At 46.8% G+C, this 14,708-nt stretch overlaps 1 protein-coding gene across 1 annotated transcript in view; it reads right to left on the minus strand.

Annotated features, from left to right (window-relative positions):
- LOC129707501 (collagen alpha-1(XIV) chain-like) overlaps nucleotides 1-14,708 on the minus strand; it is a 113,894-nt gene that overhangs the window by 76,965 nt on the left and 22,221 nt on the right. Inside the window, 9 exon segments of the mRNA XM_055652589.1 lie at nucleotides 244-373; nucleotides 1,611-1,780; nucleotides 3,235-3,396; nucleotides 4,577-4,741; nucleotides 5,900-6,019; nucleotides 7,061-7,216; nucleotides 10,072-10,257; nucleotides 12,226-12,396; nucleotides 14,603-14,708. The exon segment at nucleotides 14,603-14,708 is cut by the window's right edge and continues 38 nt beyond it. Coding sequence (XP_055508564.1) covers nucleotides 244-373; nucleotides 1,611-1,780; nucleotides 3,235-3,396; nucleotides 4,577-4,741; nucleotides 5,900-6,019; nucleotides 7,061-7,216; nucleotides 10,072-10,257; nucleotides 12,226-12,396; nucleotides 14,603-14,708 — 1,366 coding nt within the window.

Here is a 14,708-nt window from a genome sequence, read left to right on the forward strand (position 1 = left end):
CCAAAGATCTCGGAGAAAACCCACGCGGGTCACGGGGAGAACGTACAGACTACGTACAGACAGCACCCGTAGTCGGGATCGAACCCGGGTCTCCGGCGCTGTAAGGCAGCAACTCTACCGCTGCGCCATCGTTACCGGTGTCATAGGCAGAATTTGCCCCACCATATAGTACACCATCTTATTCACAATGGGAATAATATCTCAGATTAGAACCCTTTACTATAAGGTGGTTTGGTAACGTACATGTCGTTTCGATGCCTCGAAGACCTTCACCATCAAAACCTTCGTAGACGGGGAACACTGCGATTTGATATTCAGTAAGGGAGTGTAGATTATCTAGGTTTACAGAGGACTCCGTTCCATCCACAATCACCTGTAAAATAACAGCAGCATTACCCAAAGTAAAATAACTCTAATATTACCAATCTAACATCTACGTCAAAACGGTTCCAAGTTTTCAAATTTATCTAATGATCCCACAGGAGAGGTCATTGTGAAAGGCTGGTCTTTCGGTGGGTTTGGTCGGCATGGACTTGGTGGGCCGAAGGGCCTGTTTCCACACCCTATATCTAAACCAAACTAGACAAACTTATTATATGGAATAATATGCTGGAGTAACTCAGCGGGACAGGCAGCATCTCTAGAGAGAGGGAATGGGTGACGTTTCGGATCAAGACCCTTCTACCTTCGATTTAAAACAGCATCTGCAAGTCTTTCCTACACATGTGGAATAATATGTTAGTCATGATACACAGCCATTCCATTCATTGCTTTGCAATTTTTATTATCTAACATCACAAATAAAAGTGGTTTCTTTTTTCAAGTTATTCTGATCAATAATTGCAAATGGCATTTTTGTTGAAATCTTCAATTAAAACCATATTTTCGATTTCAACATCTATTACTTTGACCTTGAATTAACCCTGGCTTGCAGCAACTGAAATAGGAAACTAGATTTTGTCGTTTCATCTGAATAGTGAGCAAAATTGTTCATAGGGTCATAAGTGAAAGAAGCAGAGTTAGGCCATTCGGCCCATCAAGTGTACTCCGCCATTCTGCACAGATCTATCTATCTCTCTCGACACCACTCTCCTGCCTTCTCCCCAGAACCCCTGACACCCGCACTTATCAAGAACCTATCAATCTCCATCTCAAAAAACATCCATTGACTTGGCCTCCACAGCCGTCTGTGGCAATGAATTCCACAAATTCGCCACCCTCTGGCTAAAGAAATTCCTCCTCATCTCCTTTCTAAAGGTACGTCCTTTTATTCTGAAGCTACGATTTCTGGTCCTAGACTTTCCCACCAGTGGAAACATCCTCTCCACATCCACTCGATCCCAGCCTTTCACCATTCGGTAAGTTTCAATGATGTCCTGCCAACCACCCCCCCCCCCCCCCCCCCCCCCCCCCCACCCCCCTTCATCCTTCTAAACTCCAGTGAGTATAGGCCCAGAGCTGTCAAACGCTCATCATATGCATTAACCCAATCATCCCCAGGATCATTCTCGGAAACTCTTCCTCTGGACCCTCTCCAAAGCCAGCACATCCTTCGTCAGAACTGGGGCCCAAAACCGCTCACAATTCTCCAACTGCGTTCATCGTGATACCTCTTCTGGATTTTCTCCGGTGGTTGGGTAATACATCACACGGTATTTGTTAGCTTGTTTGGGGCTGTGCGTCCAGCTAACTCGGAAACTCCTGGCCGTTATCTCAGATGTCACCAGATTTGTTGGGGTTGAATATAACATGGCGCCATTGTCAGCCTTGCGATGTCCACCTAACAATAGAGATGAGAAACAAGATAAGTAAGGTTTATTTTGCTTTCTCTGCCATACCACCATAAGACTATAAGACACAAGGGCCTGTCCCACTTGGCAAATTTTTTTCGGCAACTGCCGACGTTATTGACTGATGTATCAGGGTCACCGAAAGATTTCGAACATTTCAAAATCCAGCGGCGACAAAAATAATGTTGCGACACGCGAGGGGACACCGCGCCTCAATACGTTGTCACGCCGATTCACCACCATGTCACGCCGCAACTTTTTCGGTGAGCTGACACGTCAGTCAATGATGCCGACAGTCAGCCAAAAAAAAAAAAAAAATCACAGGCCCAAAAGCAGCAGAATTAGGCCATTCGGCCCAACAAGTCTATTTTTTCCCCTCAACTCCATTCTCTCTGAGGGCAGACAAAAAATGCTGGAGTAACTCAGCGGGACAGGCAGCATCTCTGGAGAGAAGGAATGGGTGACGTTTCGAGTCAACAACCTTCTTCACCCATTCCTTCTCTCCAGAGATGCTGCCTGTCCTGAGTTACTCCAGCATTGTGTCTACCTTTGATTTAAACCAGTATCTGCAGTTCTTTCCTACTCTCTCAGAGGGTGGTGGTGGGGTGGGGACATGGAACATGCAGCTAGATGAGGCACGGCGCGGCAAGATGGCGCACCAGTAGAACCGTTGCTTCAGAGCGCCAGAGACCCGGGTTCGATCCTGACCGCGGCCGCTGTTTGTAAGGAGTTTGCACGCTCTCCCCGTGACTGCGTGGGTTTTCCCCGGGTGTTCCGGTTTCCTCCCACACTCCAAAGACGTACAGGCTCGTAGGCTAATTGGCTTCGGTAAAGATTGTACATTGTCCCACGAGTGTAGAATAGCGCTAGTATACGGGGATCGCTGGTCAGCGCGGCTCAGTGGGCCGAAGGGCCCGTCTCCGCGCTGCATCTCTAAACTACACTAAACAAAAGTTTAGACAAGAGACAGACACAAAATGCTGGAGTAACTCAGAGGCAGCATCTCCGGAGAGAAGGAATGGGTGACATTTCGGGTCAAGGCCCTTCTTTGGGTCAAGGTACGTGGATAGGAAAGGTTTAGAAGGATCTGGGCCAAACATGGGCAAGTAGGACTGGTGTAATGGACACTTTGGGCAATGCTCAGCATGGACAAGTTGGGCCAAAGGGCCTCTTTTCCTGCTCTATGACTCATCTGGGATTCCAAGGAAGTGCCTCTTTACTAAAAAAATAGCAGGGTGATATTTGAAAGACACCATTGTGGGCTTTGACGTACATGAAGCAGCTGCATTTGATTTAGGATCGAGATTTGAATAATAAGGTCAAACCCAATTCTCTATACTCAGTCCAAAGACACGTCTCCAGAAGGCAAGTCAGTCCATCAACAACATGGAATAGCAATGAGTCGCATTGAATGTTAAGAAAGACAAGGAAGTTGAACGAGTACTTTTCACTTTGTTTGCCCTTGCCATCATCTGTCCACAAAGGATCTTTGAGAGTTTATCGCTGAGAGAGTCGAGAAGGTCGAATCCAAGGACGTTGTACACGTGGAGGTCAAGGGGATCGGATGCAATTTGTTTCAGCTCAGCCTCATCCGCATTCTTTACACCTAAAACGCAATAAAAACAGCCCCGTCAGGCATAGACATTGTTCTGTGTGAAGGAGATCGATGCTCGGGGAAGACTAGCCTACTGCCACACAGTAAATTGGACATATAACCTCCACCAATGTAAAGAACTTTGGCCAACGAGAGTTGTTTTTTAAATGTGCTATATAAATAAAAGTGACTTGATTAGGCTTGACTTGACATTCATTCACACAGGTGGCATTTAATTCCAAGCCACGAGTCTCGTGAGTTCGTGGAAGTGAAAAGTAGAAACAGTGAATAAAATAAGTTACTTAAAGACTGTGGTAGACAAAAATGCTGGAAAATCTCAGCGGGTGAGGCAGCATCTATGGAGCGAAGGAAATAGGCGACGTTTCGGGTCGAGACCCTAAAGGGTCTCGACCCAAAACGTCGCCTATTTCCTTCGCCCCATAGATGCTGCCTCACCCGCTGAGCTTCTCCAGCTTTTTTGTCCTCCTTCGATTTTTCCAGCATCTGCAGTTCCTTCTTAAATACTTAATGTCTGTGTAGCTTGCATGTAACTCAAATGCTAATAAAGATTTCGTTGTAAAAGACTAAAGATAGACACAAATTGCTGGGGTAACTCAGCATCTCTGGAGAGAAGGAATATAGATGAGGTTTTCAGGCCAGTCTGCACAATGGTTCCAACCTGGAACGTCACCTATTCTTTTCCTCCAGAAATGCTGCCTGAACCGTCGGGTTACTCCAGCATTTTGTGTCTATCTTCGGTATCAAGCAGCATCTGCAGTTCCCTCCTACACGTTAAGTTGTACGAAAGTTTGGTTGAGAGTCTTTTTGCTCGACGCATCAGTAGATGCCTTGTAGAGGTAATAGGGCCAACGTGATTATTTAGCTTTTCGGAACATCCATCAGTGGAATCTATCAGATCGTAGACCATCAGTGAAGTTCACCGGTTATAGGAGCAGAATGAGGCCATTCGACCCATCGAGCTCCATACTTTGCTGAATTCTTATAGAGAGTCGGAGCGCAGTCAGTCACAGGTGCTGGATGTTCCACTGGGGTGGGAGATTGTAACCTTCACGTGGCCCGCCCGGTTTTGACTAATTATATCAACCCGGCGTGCACAATCAAATAGAACAAGTTGTCCTACAACTTTAGGCTGTCCACGCTATACGCAAGAAGAGGAAGATGTTCCACTCACCAATGGCAAATATCTCCACGCCCGCGTTCTTCAGGCTTTGAGCCGATGAGTTGACGTCGTCCTGGGACTTGCCGTCGGTGAGGAGGATCAGGAACTTAGCGGCATCCGGCCGGGCGCCCGCCGATGGTTTGAGGGCGTTTCTGTAAATGTGGTCCAGGGCTAGAGCTAAGGGAACACAAGCGGTGAAATCCATCATCATAGTATCTACACGTAACCCCAGCCTCTACACTTCGCTGACGGCGGTGGTTCAATGGCTTAACTAAGAGGGTCCCGGCAGGGGGGGTGCGAGAACAAAGGGCTATGAGACCTTTTCTAACTTGGTCGTACTTTGGGCATTCATTGTATGGAGGAAAAAATAATTCACTCGATCTAGGTTCATTTGACAATCAAATATTATCGAGTAAATCAATGGTTCCTTTATTACCATGTGCACCAGGAATATCTGTGAAATTCTTTATTTCACCAGGTTTTGGCGGCATTACCCAGTCCCAGCCGCCGTTGGCCATAAAGATCCGTTGCTGCCGTTCCCGCGGACTGTCCTCCCAATTCCCCAGCCCGGCCAACCTCAGCCTTCGTGCCCCGGAGACTCTTCCCACAGCCGACCTTGAAGCCAATGAACCGACGAAAGTGGAAGTCTTTGGAATGTGGGAGGAAACTCTCACCCCGACGGAGATGTGTCGTATCTCCGTGCCCACTGCGGCCTAACATCGTGGAGATGGCGGCCTTTCCTGGAGGCCCACCCAAGCCGTGAGACTTTAACATCACGAAGCTTGCGATCCCTTTGCCGGGGATCGGAGCTCCAACCGTGAAGCACGCGGTCTCTGGGAAGAAGAGGCCGACTCACGAGCTCCAAGAGTTTCAACCACCCCGTCGCGGGACTTTCATCACCCCAAAGGGGGCTTTGATTGCCGGCTGCGGGGGCTTCAATCGCCTCGACTGTGTATAGTTTGTCTGCCCTGATCGCAGGAGAACAAAGAGGGAGAAGATTGGACTTTGTTGCCTTCCATCGCAGTGGGGAATGTGGGGAATCCACTGTGGTGGATGTTTACGTTAACTTTTATGTGGTTGTGTGTCTTGTAGCTTTTCACTTAGTATGGCAGCTCAAATTTCACTGTACCTTAATTGGTACACGCGACAATAAACTGACCTTAAAACCGGAGCTCCTGGAGAAAACCCACGCAGTTCACGGGGAGAACGTGCAAACTCCGTACAGACAGCACCCGTAGTCGGGATCGAACCTGGGTCTCTGGCGCTGTAAGGCAGCAACACTACCGCTGCGCCACCCTCCAACAATTCCTCCTGTATTATTGGCAATAATATTACCTGTGTAAGTGTTGCCTCCTTTGTAACGCATTCTTTGAATTGCTTCCAGCACCTCGTTCTTGGTGGAATATGTGTCAAGGTCCCACTCTGTCCGTGGTTCTCCACTGTACTGTATTAATCCTGCCATAAGCAGAATAATCATTTAACAGTCATTCCCTGAAACCCACTTCCCTCTGTATATCATCGTGACTGACACCTAAAGGTAGATTGAGGAACAGCGCTCTAATATTTAGTTCACGACCTTCCCCCCCCACTACAATCGGTCTGAAGTAACAGTGGTGCTGCAGCAAAGTTGCTGCCCAAAGGGCCTGTCCCACTGTACAAGTTTACCCAAGAGCTCTCCCGAGTTTAAAAAAGAAAAAAATCAAATTCGTGGCAAGCACGTAGAATGTACGTAGCGTGTACATCGGAGCTCGGGACGTCCCTTAGCGGCTCGTAACGCTAACGGCAGGTACTCGGGAAACGCGGTAAGCTCGGGAAGTTTTTTTCAACATGTTGAAAAATGTCCACGAGAGCCCCGAGTACCTACGAGCGGCCATTACCATAATTCTCCGAGTTCGAATCAGGGGAAACTCGGGAGAACTCTTGAATTACCTCGTACAGTGGGACAGGCCCTTTACAGCGAATGCAGCGCCGGAGACCTGGGTTCAATCCCGACTACAGCCTAAGTCTGCTCCTATCCCTTACGAACTTATCTTTAATCGAACTTTACCTTGCACTAAACATTATTCCCTTTATCCTGTATCTGTGCACTGTGGACGGCTCAATTGTAATCACGTTTTGTCTTTCCGCCGACTGGATAGCACGTGACAATAAACTAAACTACGGGTGTCAGGGGTTATGGAGCAGGAGCGGGAGAATGGGACTGAGAGGGAAAGATAGATCAGCCATGATTGAATGGCGGAATAAACTTGATGGGCCGAATGGCCTAATTCTGCTCCAAGAACTTATGAACATAAACTAAACTAAAAAGCAATGGGTTGAGGTTGTTATAGAGTCATAGAGTGATTCACCGTGGAAGCAGGCCCTTTGGCCCAACTTACCCACACCGGCCAACATGTCCCAGCTACACTAATCCTACCTGCCCGCGTTTGGCCCATATCCCTCTAAACCAGTCCTATCCATGTTCCGTACACCCAACACCCACGGTGTGTAACTCACCTATTCTAATTCCATCGAGACCAACATGGAAAGGTGTAATTAAGTTGGTCAGAAACTGTCGCACCAGCCGGAAGTTTGCTCTGCCAATACTCCATGATCCATCGATTACGATGATGATATCAGCAACAGCCCTTGCTTGGCACGTATACTGGGAGCCTGCAATGTCAAAGCAATGATGTTAATATATAATATAATATGAACATTGAATTCTCCCAATTTTGTTAGCCCTTGCTGTCTCCTCCCATCCCCCAGCCCTCGGGCTCCTCCTCCTCCTTTTTCCTTCGATAGAAACATAGAAATTAGGTGCAGGTGTAGGCCATTCGGCCCTTCGAGCCTGCACCGCCATTCAATATGATCATGGCTGATCATCCAACTCAGTATCCCGTACCTGCCTTCTCTCCATACCCCCTGATCCCCTTAGCCACAAGGGCCACATCTAACTCCCTCTTGAATATAGCCAATGAAGTGGCCTCAACTACCCTCTGTGGCAGAGAGTTCCAGAGTTCTTCTCATCTCGGTTTTAAAGGATTTCCCCCTTATCCTTAAGCTGTGACCCCTTGTCCTGGGCTTCCCTAACATCGGGAACAATCTTCCTGCATCTAGCCTGTCCAACCCCTTAAGAATTTTGTAAGTTTCTATAAGATCCCCTCTCAATCTCCTAAATTCTAGAGAGTATTAACCAAGTCTATCCAGTCTTTCTTCATAAGACAGTCCTGACATCCCAGGAATCAGTCTGGTGAACAGTCTCTGCACTCCCTCTATGGCCACTTCCTTCTCCCCGCCACTCCCTATCAGTCTGAAGAAGGGTTTCGGCCCAAAACGTTGCCCATTTCCTTTGCTCCATAGATGCTGCTGCACCCGCTGAGTTTCTCCAGCAATTTTGTGTAGCATGTTAATATACCCTCTCTCCCCTGACAGTCTGAAGAAACGTCTCGGCCCGAAACATCATCCATTCCTCCTCTTCAGTGATGCTGCCTGATCCGTCAGAGTTACTCCAGCATTTTGCATCCTTCCAATGTCATTACAAACCTTTAGATCATCAGTATGCTGACTTTGCAATTTTATCCTTATGTTTAAAAACTGTCAGGAAAAGATAGTCAATCCAGATGTTGCCTTAAGTGGATAGGAATTTGCCACTCCCCTCAATTATTCTTGCTCACATCTGGAGCTAGAGAAGTTTCATTGAAGATGTGGATACTTAAGGGGCACGACTGTCGGCATAATTGACTGACATATCAGGTCACAGAAAAAGTTGCAGCGCGATGGCGTACCCCAGAAGCAATTTAATGAAACAAGAATGGGACACAAGCTTTACATAAAAAAACGACTCAAAGTGCTGGAGTAACTCAATGAGTCAGGCAGCATCTTTGGAGAACATGAATATGTGACGTTAAGGATTGGGACCCTTTTTCAGAATGAATGAATGAATTAATAAGTTTATTGGCCCTATTCACATACAAGGAATTTGCCTTGGTGCTCCGCACGCACATCGTGACAGTTAGGAATGACACATAAAACATTAAACATTAATAATAAAACATTATTGATTAAACATGTGAATTAAATAAAATACCAGAGCAAAAGGAGGCAACAGATTTTTGGTTATTGAGTAGAGCTACTACTCGTGGAAAGAAAGCTGTTTTTATGTCTGGCTGTGGCAGCTTTGACAGTCCGGAGTCGCCTTCCAGAGGGAAGTGATTGAAAGACTGATTGGGATTGGGGTTGGTGTTGGTGGGGGGGGAAGCTGGAAGAGAGGAGGGGTGGTACAAAGCCTGGTAAGTGATAGGTAGATTGTGAGGGGGGGGGGGGGGGGGGGGGGGGTATCGATTGCGGATGGCTGGACAAAGGCCAGAGGTAAAATTCGTAACTCCTCTCTCATTATCTCACACCTATTCATTTCTGGTCCATGTCCAATCATCGACCGATCAAAACCCCACACCTGTATCCACCCATCACTTCCCAGGCTTTGTCCCGTCCCTCCTCTCTTCCAGTTTTCTTTCCACCATCACCACAACCAGTCTAAAGAAGGGTCCCCACATGAAATGTCACCTATCCATGTTCTCCAGAGGTGCTGAAGAAGGGTCTCAACCCGAAACATCATCTGGTGCCTTTTCTCCAGAGATGCTGCCTAACCCGTTGAGTTACTCCAGCATTTTGTGTCAATCTTCTCATGCTGCCTAACCCGTTGTGTTACTCCGACACTTTGTGTCTTTATTTTGTTCAGTATCTGAGCATCACTGTCATTGCCAGCAGTTATCGCCCAACACATACCAAATCCTGTAGGAATAAAACTTACACTCAACTTTGTGGAGATTTGAATAAGAGATTATTTGTTCTTCACTTGGCTCCAGATCACCTTCCACTCATCTATCAGAGCGCAACAGAAATTTGAGAATACATATTCATCATCTTTGAATTGTCCAATCTTGTCCAAAAAGTTACTGTTGATAGGGATGCAATTTTAAAGACAGAGTGAACTCTGCCCACTCTCCCTCTTTTAAGCAAAACAGCCAGACAGATGTAGGAAGGAACTGCAGATGCTGGTTTAAACCGAAGATGGACACAAAACGCTGGAGTAACTCAATGGGACCGGCAGCATCTCTGGATTGAAGGTGTGGGTGACGTATCTGAAGAAGGGTCTCGACCCGAAACGTCGCGGCAGTTCTGTCACTGTACGTCACGTTGTCACTTGCGGGCGGAGCACCAAGGCAAATTCCTTGTATGTGAATACTTTGCCAATAAACTTATTCATTCATTCATTCATGTTAGTGATGTGAAACCCAAATGAGTGAGTGATATGTATCACAGCTTAGTTTTAGTTTAGAGGTATAGCGCGGAAACAGGCCCTTCGGCCCACCGAGTCTGTGCCAACCAGCGATCGCTGCACACAAACACCACACATCCCACACACACAGGGGATCATTTACAATGTCACCGCTAATTAGTCTACAGCCCCTTTTTATTTTGGCCTATTATTTCTACCTCCACCTCTTCAGATGCAAACTGCTCACCTTGAGTTGGAGGTTCTTCAGGCACAGCTTCGTCCCTGCGTTTGCCCTGCCCCATTTTCCTTCTATTTTTAGGCAAGCTTTGAGTTGCATTTTTCGCTTGCGACGTTTCAGCAGCAGACGTGCTTGGTTTTCGCATTTTGTTCTCCGACGTCTTGTCCGACGACTTTCTTCGCTCAGAATTCTTCACTGAAATCATTAGAGGAAACGGAGCCTTATGACTATTCCAAACCCCACTGCAGAATCTTCCCCAATTCTCCAAATGAAAGCATAATCAGCACACGGACATGCCGTAGGATTAGCTGAGGTTGGCATTAACCCCATGGGCGATATGGGCGACACGATTGAGATGCCCATTTATTATCACCAGGCCTCCCATGCCACTCTAGTTTAGTTTAGAGATACAGCGTGGAAATGGGCCCTTTGGCCCATCAACCCAACACTGGCCATTGATCACCCATTCACACTAATCCTATGTTATCCCACTTTCTGCATCCACTCCCAACACATCATTGGCTATTTCCAATTAACCTACAAAATCGCACTGCACATCGTTGTGATGTGGGCTGGAAACCCTCATCACCATCATCATCATCATCATCATCACCATCTTCATGGTTGAAAACATCAACGGGCAGGGTGCCTTACAATGCCCTGTACGACGGTGATCGCAACTTCTACTGAAGTGTGGCTGGTCCGTTGGCTCGTTAGGAGCTCACCCGATCTTTGACAAGTCTTGTTTTTGGTCCTGCTGGGAAACCGACAGCCCCCTCCTCACCTGGCGAACCAGGTGGGGGAGACAGTTTGGTCGCCGACTATCCGACCATGGAGCAGGTAGCACGGGATTACATGGTACCCGTGGAAGGGGGAACTCCCCCCGGCCCGACAAGGAGAACATGCAAACTCCACACAGACAGCACCCGAGCTCAGGATCGGACCCGGTTTTCTGGTGCCGTGAGGGAGAGGCTCTGCCAGTTGTAATTGGGGGGGGTAATAGTTAGGAGACTGGTACACTGCTACGGGGAAAACCTGGCAGTGACCTACAAAGGCATCTTGCCATTAGCAAGACAATTCTTGGTCTGCACATCCAACATCCAATAAAAGATGTTATTAAAAACTAAACCTTTTGTTCATCCACAATTCGCAGCGAGCCCTTTCAGGACCGCTGGCTTGCCCTTCCATCTACTTTGAATGTCTGCTGTGTCTGTCACGGGCTTTACAGTGGCCTGGGTCTTTCCCGAATCGGGAGAAGCACTAGTACATGGAGCGCGCGGACCGGTAAAACATAGCAACTCGTGCAAGTGTGATGTAGGCAATAAGAATGCCAATGTGCGCTACGCTGCATTGATTCCAGTGCCAATCATTGGATTCAGTTATCATTAAAGAAGAATAACTTGCCCACAACATGCAGGTTTAGTTTAGTTTAGAGAAACAGCGCAGAAACAGGCCCACCGAGTCCGCGCCGACCAGCGATCCCCGCACACCAACAGTGTCCCACACGCGCAAGGGGCAATTTACGACTTTACCAAAGCCAATAACCTACAAACACCGTACGGCTTTGGAGTGTGGGAGGAAACCAGAGCACCTGGAGAAAACCCAGGCAGGTCACGGGGAGAACGTACAAACTCTGTACAGACAGCGCCCGTGGCCACGATTGAACCCGGCTCTTTGGCGCTGTGAGGCAGCAAATCTACCAGCCGCGCCTTCGTGCCCTGGACATCCCCGAGAGGAGATCAAACACAATGGTGATTGATGGCTGGGAATTAGTTGTAAGGGGGCAATAAATATATCATTGATCACCTCTGTCCACTCCCGTCTGCCTGGGCAGAGGGTCAACACCTCCTCTCTACGCTTCACTGTACTTTGTGAATCCATTGATCATTAGATTAAATGGAGTTTCCCCAGTTTCCTGGTCCTATAAAAATATTAGAGTCATAAAGTCATGCAGTGACACAGCCTGGAAACAGGCCCTTTGGCCCAACTTGCCCACACTGACCAACATGTCTCAGCTACACTCGTCCCACCTGCCCGCGTTTGGCCCATATCCCTCCAAACCCGTCCTACAAATGTACCTGTCTAACTGTTTCTCAAACGTTGGGACAGTCCCAGCCTCAACGACCTCCTCTGGCAGCTCATTCTTGTACTTTGTCCACCTACCTTTCCTGGATTGTGCTCCGTGTATCATTTCTGTGTGATTCAGGCTCATCGTATTGCTTGTAGGAATGCCAAGGTCGATGCGAGTCCCATTCTCCACCGCTGACCCCATGATCCTTCCATTTTGTTTCTTCTTGTGAGCTTTCTTTGAACGGTGTTCTTTTAGGACATTGACTAAAATGAAAAAATGTAAGATGGATCACAAAGAAGTAAGATGGCAAATAGTAACTGATGCATAAATGAAACATTCCATGCAAACTATCAGCCCATGTTGTAGTGGCGTTTGCCATTCCAAAGATTAGAGTATAGTACAGAGTGGAGTGAAAAGTACCATGTTAGCGCCTAATTAAAAAGTGCAGCAAAGTGCAAAGTACTGGAGAAGGATGAGAGGGGATCTTATTGAAACATATAAAATTATTAAGGGTTTGGACACGATAAAGGCAGGAAACGTGTTCCCGATGTTGGGGGAGTCCAGAACCAGAGGCCATAGTTTAAGAATAAGGGGTAAGCCATTAGAACGGAGATGAGGAAACACTTTTTCTCACAGAGAGTTGTGAGTCTGTGGAATTCTCTGCCTCAGAGGGCAGTGGAGGCCGGTTCTCTGGATACTTTCAAGAGAGAGCTAGATAGGGCTCTTAAAGATAGCAGTCAGGGGATATGGGGAGAAGGTAGGAACGGGGTACTTATTGGGGATGATCAGCCATGATCACATTGGATGGCGGTGCTGGCTCGAGGGGCCGAATGGCCTACTCATGCACCTATTGTCTATCTCAACAGGCCAGGCAGCATCTATAGAGGGAATGGACAACCGATGTTTCGGTTCCGGACCCTCCTTCAATCCCAACCCAAAGCATTGCCTGTTCATTTCCTCCACAGATGCTGCCTGACATTCCCAGTTACTCCAGCACTTTGCGTTTTGCTCTAGATTCCAGCATCTGCAGTTCCTTGGTATACAACATGCAGCCCGTTTCACAAAATTGTTAGAAACTATATACACATACAAATTACCCCAGTGGTAAGAAACATATATGTTGCACCACATACAATGAAGCACCAAGTCACACCAGAGATAGCACAAATATTGAAGACATTGGTAGCAGGGTGGCACAGCGGTAGAGTTGCTGCCTCACAGCGCCAGAGACCTGGGTCCGATCGTGAGCACTGGTGCTGTCGGTACATGGTTAGTACATTCTTCCTGCGAACCTGCGTGGGGTTTCTTTTCTGGCTGTTTTGATTTCCTGCCACCTACAAACCTGTACGTCTTTAGGATGTGGGAGGAAACCGGAGCACCCGGAGGAAACCCACTCGGTCACAGGGAGAACATGCAAACTCCACACAGTACCCGAGGTCAGGATCGAACACGGTTTTCTGACGCTGTAGGGTACAGCTCCACCAGCTGTGCCGCCTTCAGTTTGAATTAATTATTTCAGAAAGTAAGTAGATTCATTTCATTTCAGTTTCACAAGTCGCAGGTCATAAGTGATAGGAGCAGAATTAGGCCAGTCAGCCCATCAAGTCTACTCCATCATTCAATCATGGCTGATCTAGCTCTCCCACTGAACCCCATTCTCCTGACTTCCCCCAACACCCACACTAATCACAAATCTATCTACCTCTGCCTTAAAAATCTCCATTGACTTGGCCTCCACAGCCTTCTGTGGCAAAGAATTCCGCAGATTCACCACCCTCCGACTAAAGAAATTCCTCCTCATCTCCTTCCTAAAGGTACATTTTTAGGACTACAGGTCACAGCCTTAGAATTAGACTCTCCTACTAGTAGAAACATCCTCTCCAGATCCATTCTTTCCAAGCCTTTCACTATGTTTCAATGAGGTTCCTCTCATCCTTCTAAACTCCAGTGAGTGCAGTCCCAGAGCTGACAAATACTCAAAATGGAGTCAACCTAGAATGTGATTTGTTTTTGTGGATTGCAAGTTAATTTCTTTTTTTTTTTTTTTATATTTTATTTTATTAGAAGTAAGCACATGGCACCAAAGTGCCTAATATATATTTTCATAATACATTTTATGTACAACTTCTTTTTTTTTTGTTACATTGAAAAAAGATGAGAATAAGAAAAAGAAGTTAGATAGTAAAGGATAGAAAAATGTGAAATATATAGTGTGTGAAGAAAGAAAACGAGTAAATGAAGAAAGTTGAGAGAGAAAATAGTGAAAAGAAAAGGAGATCATTATTTATAGTCTTGACCAACCCTCGTCCAGTCCTGAAACAGTTATTTTTTACAATTGTGTTGCACCATATGATTCCAAAAAAACGACGAATGGAGACCAACTCGTTATGAATTGGTCTGATTTATCCATTAGGAGGAATCGCATTTCCTCAAGATGAGCGGTGTCCAACATACAAGTTAATTTCTTACTGATAAACTTCCTCTTGGCATAATGTTGTTCGCGAATCCCATTGATCAGTAATATCTGAAGAGTGTACTCTTGCGTGGGAGAAAGACCCACAACAGTTGCTTTTGC

The sequence above is a fragment of the Leucoraja erinacea genome, chromosome 21 (genome assembly GCF_028641065.1).
Source record: "Leucoraja erinacea ecotype New England chromosome 21, Leri_hhj_1, whole genome shotgun sequence".
In the NCBI taxonomy this organism is placed as follows: domain Eukaryota; kingdom Metazoa; phylum Chordata; class Chondrichthyes; order Rajiformes; family Rajidae; genus Leucoraja; species Leucoraja erinaceus.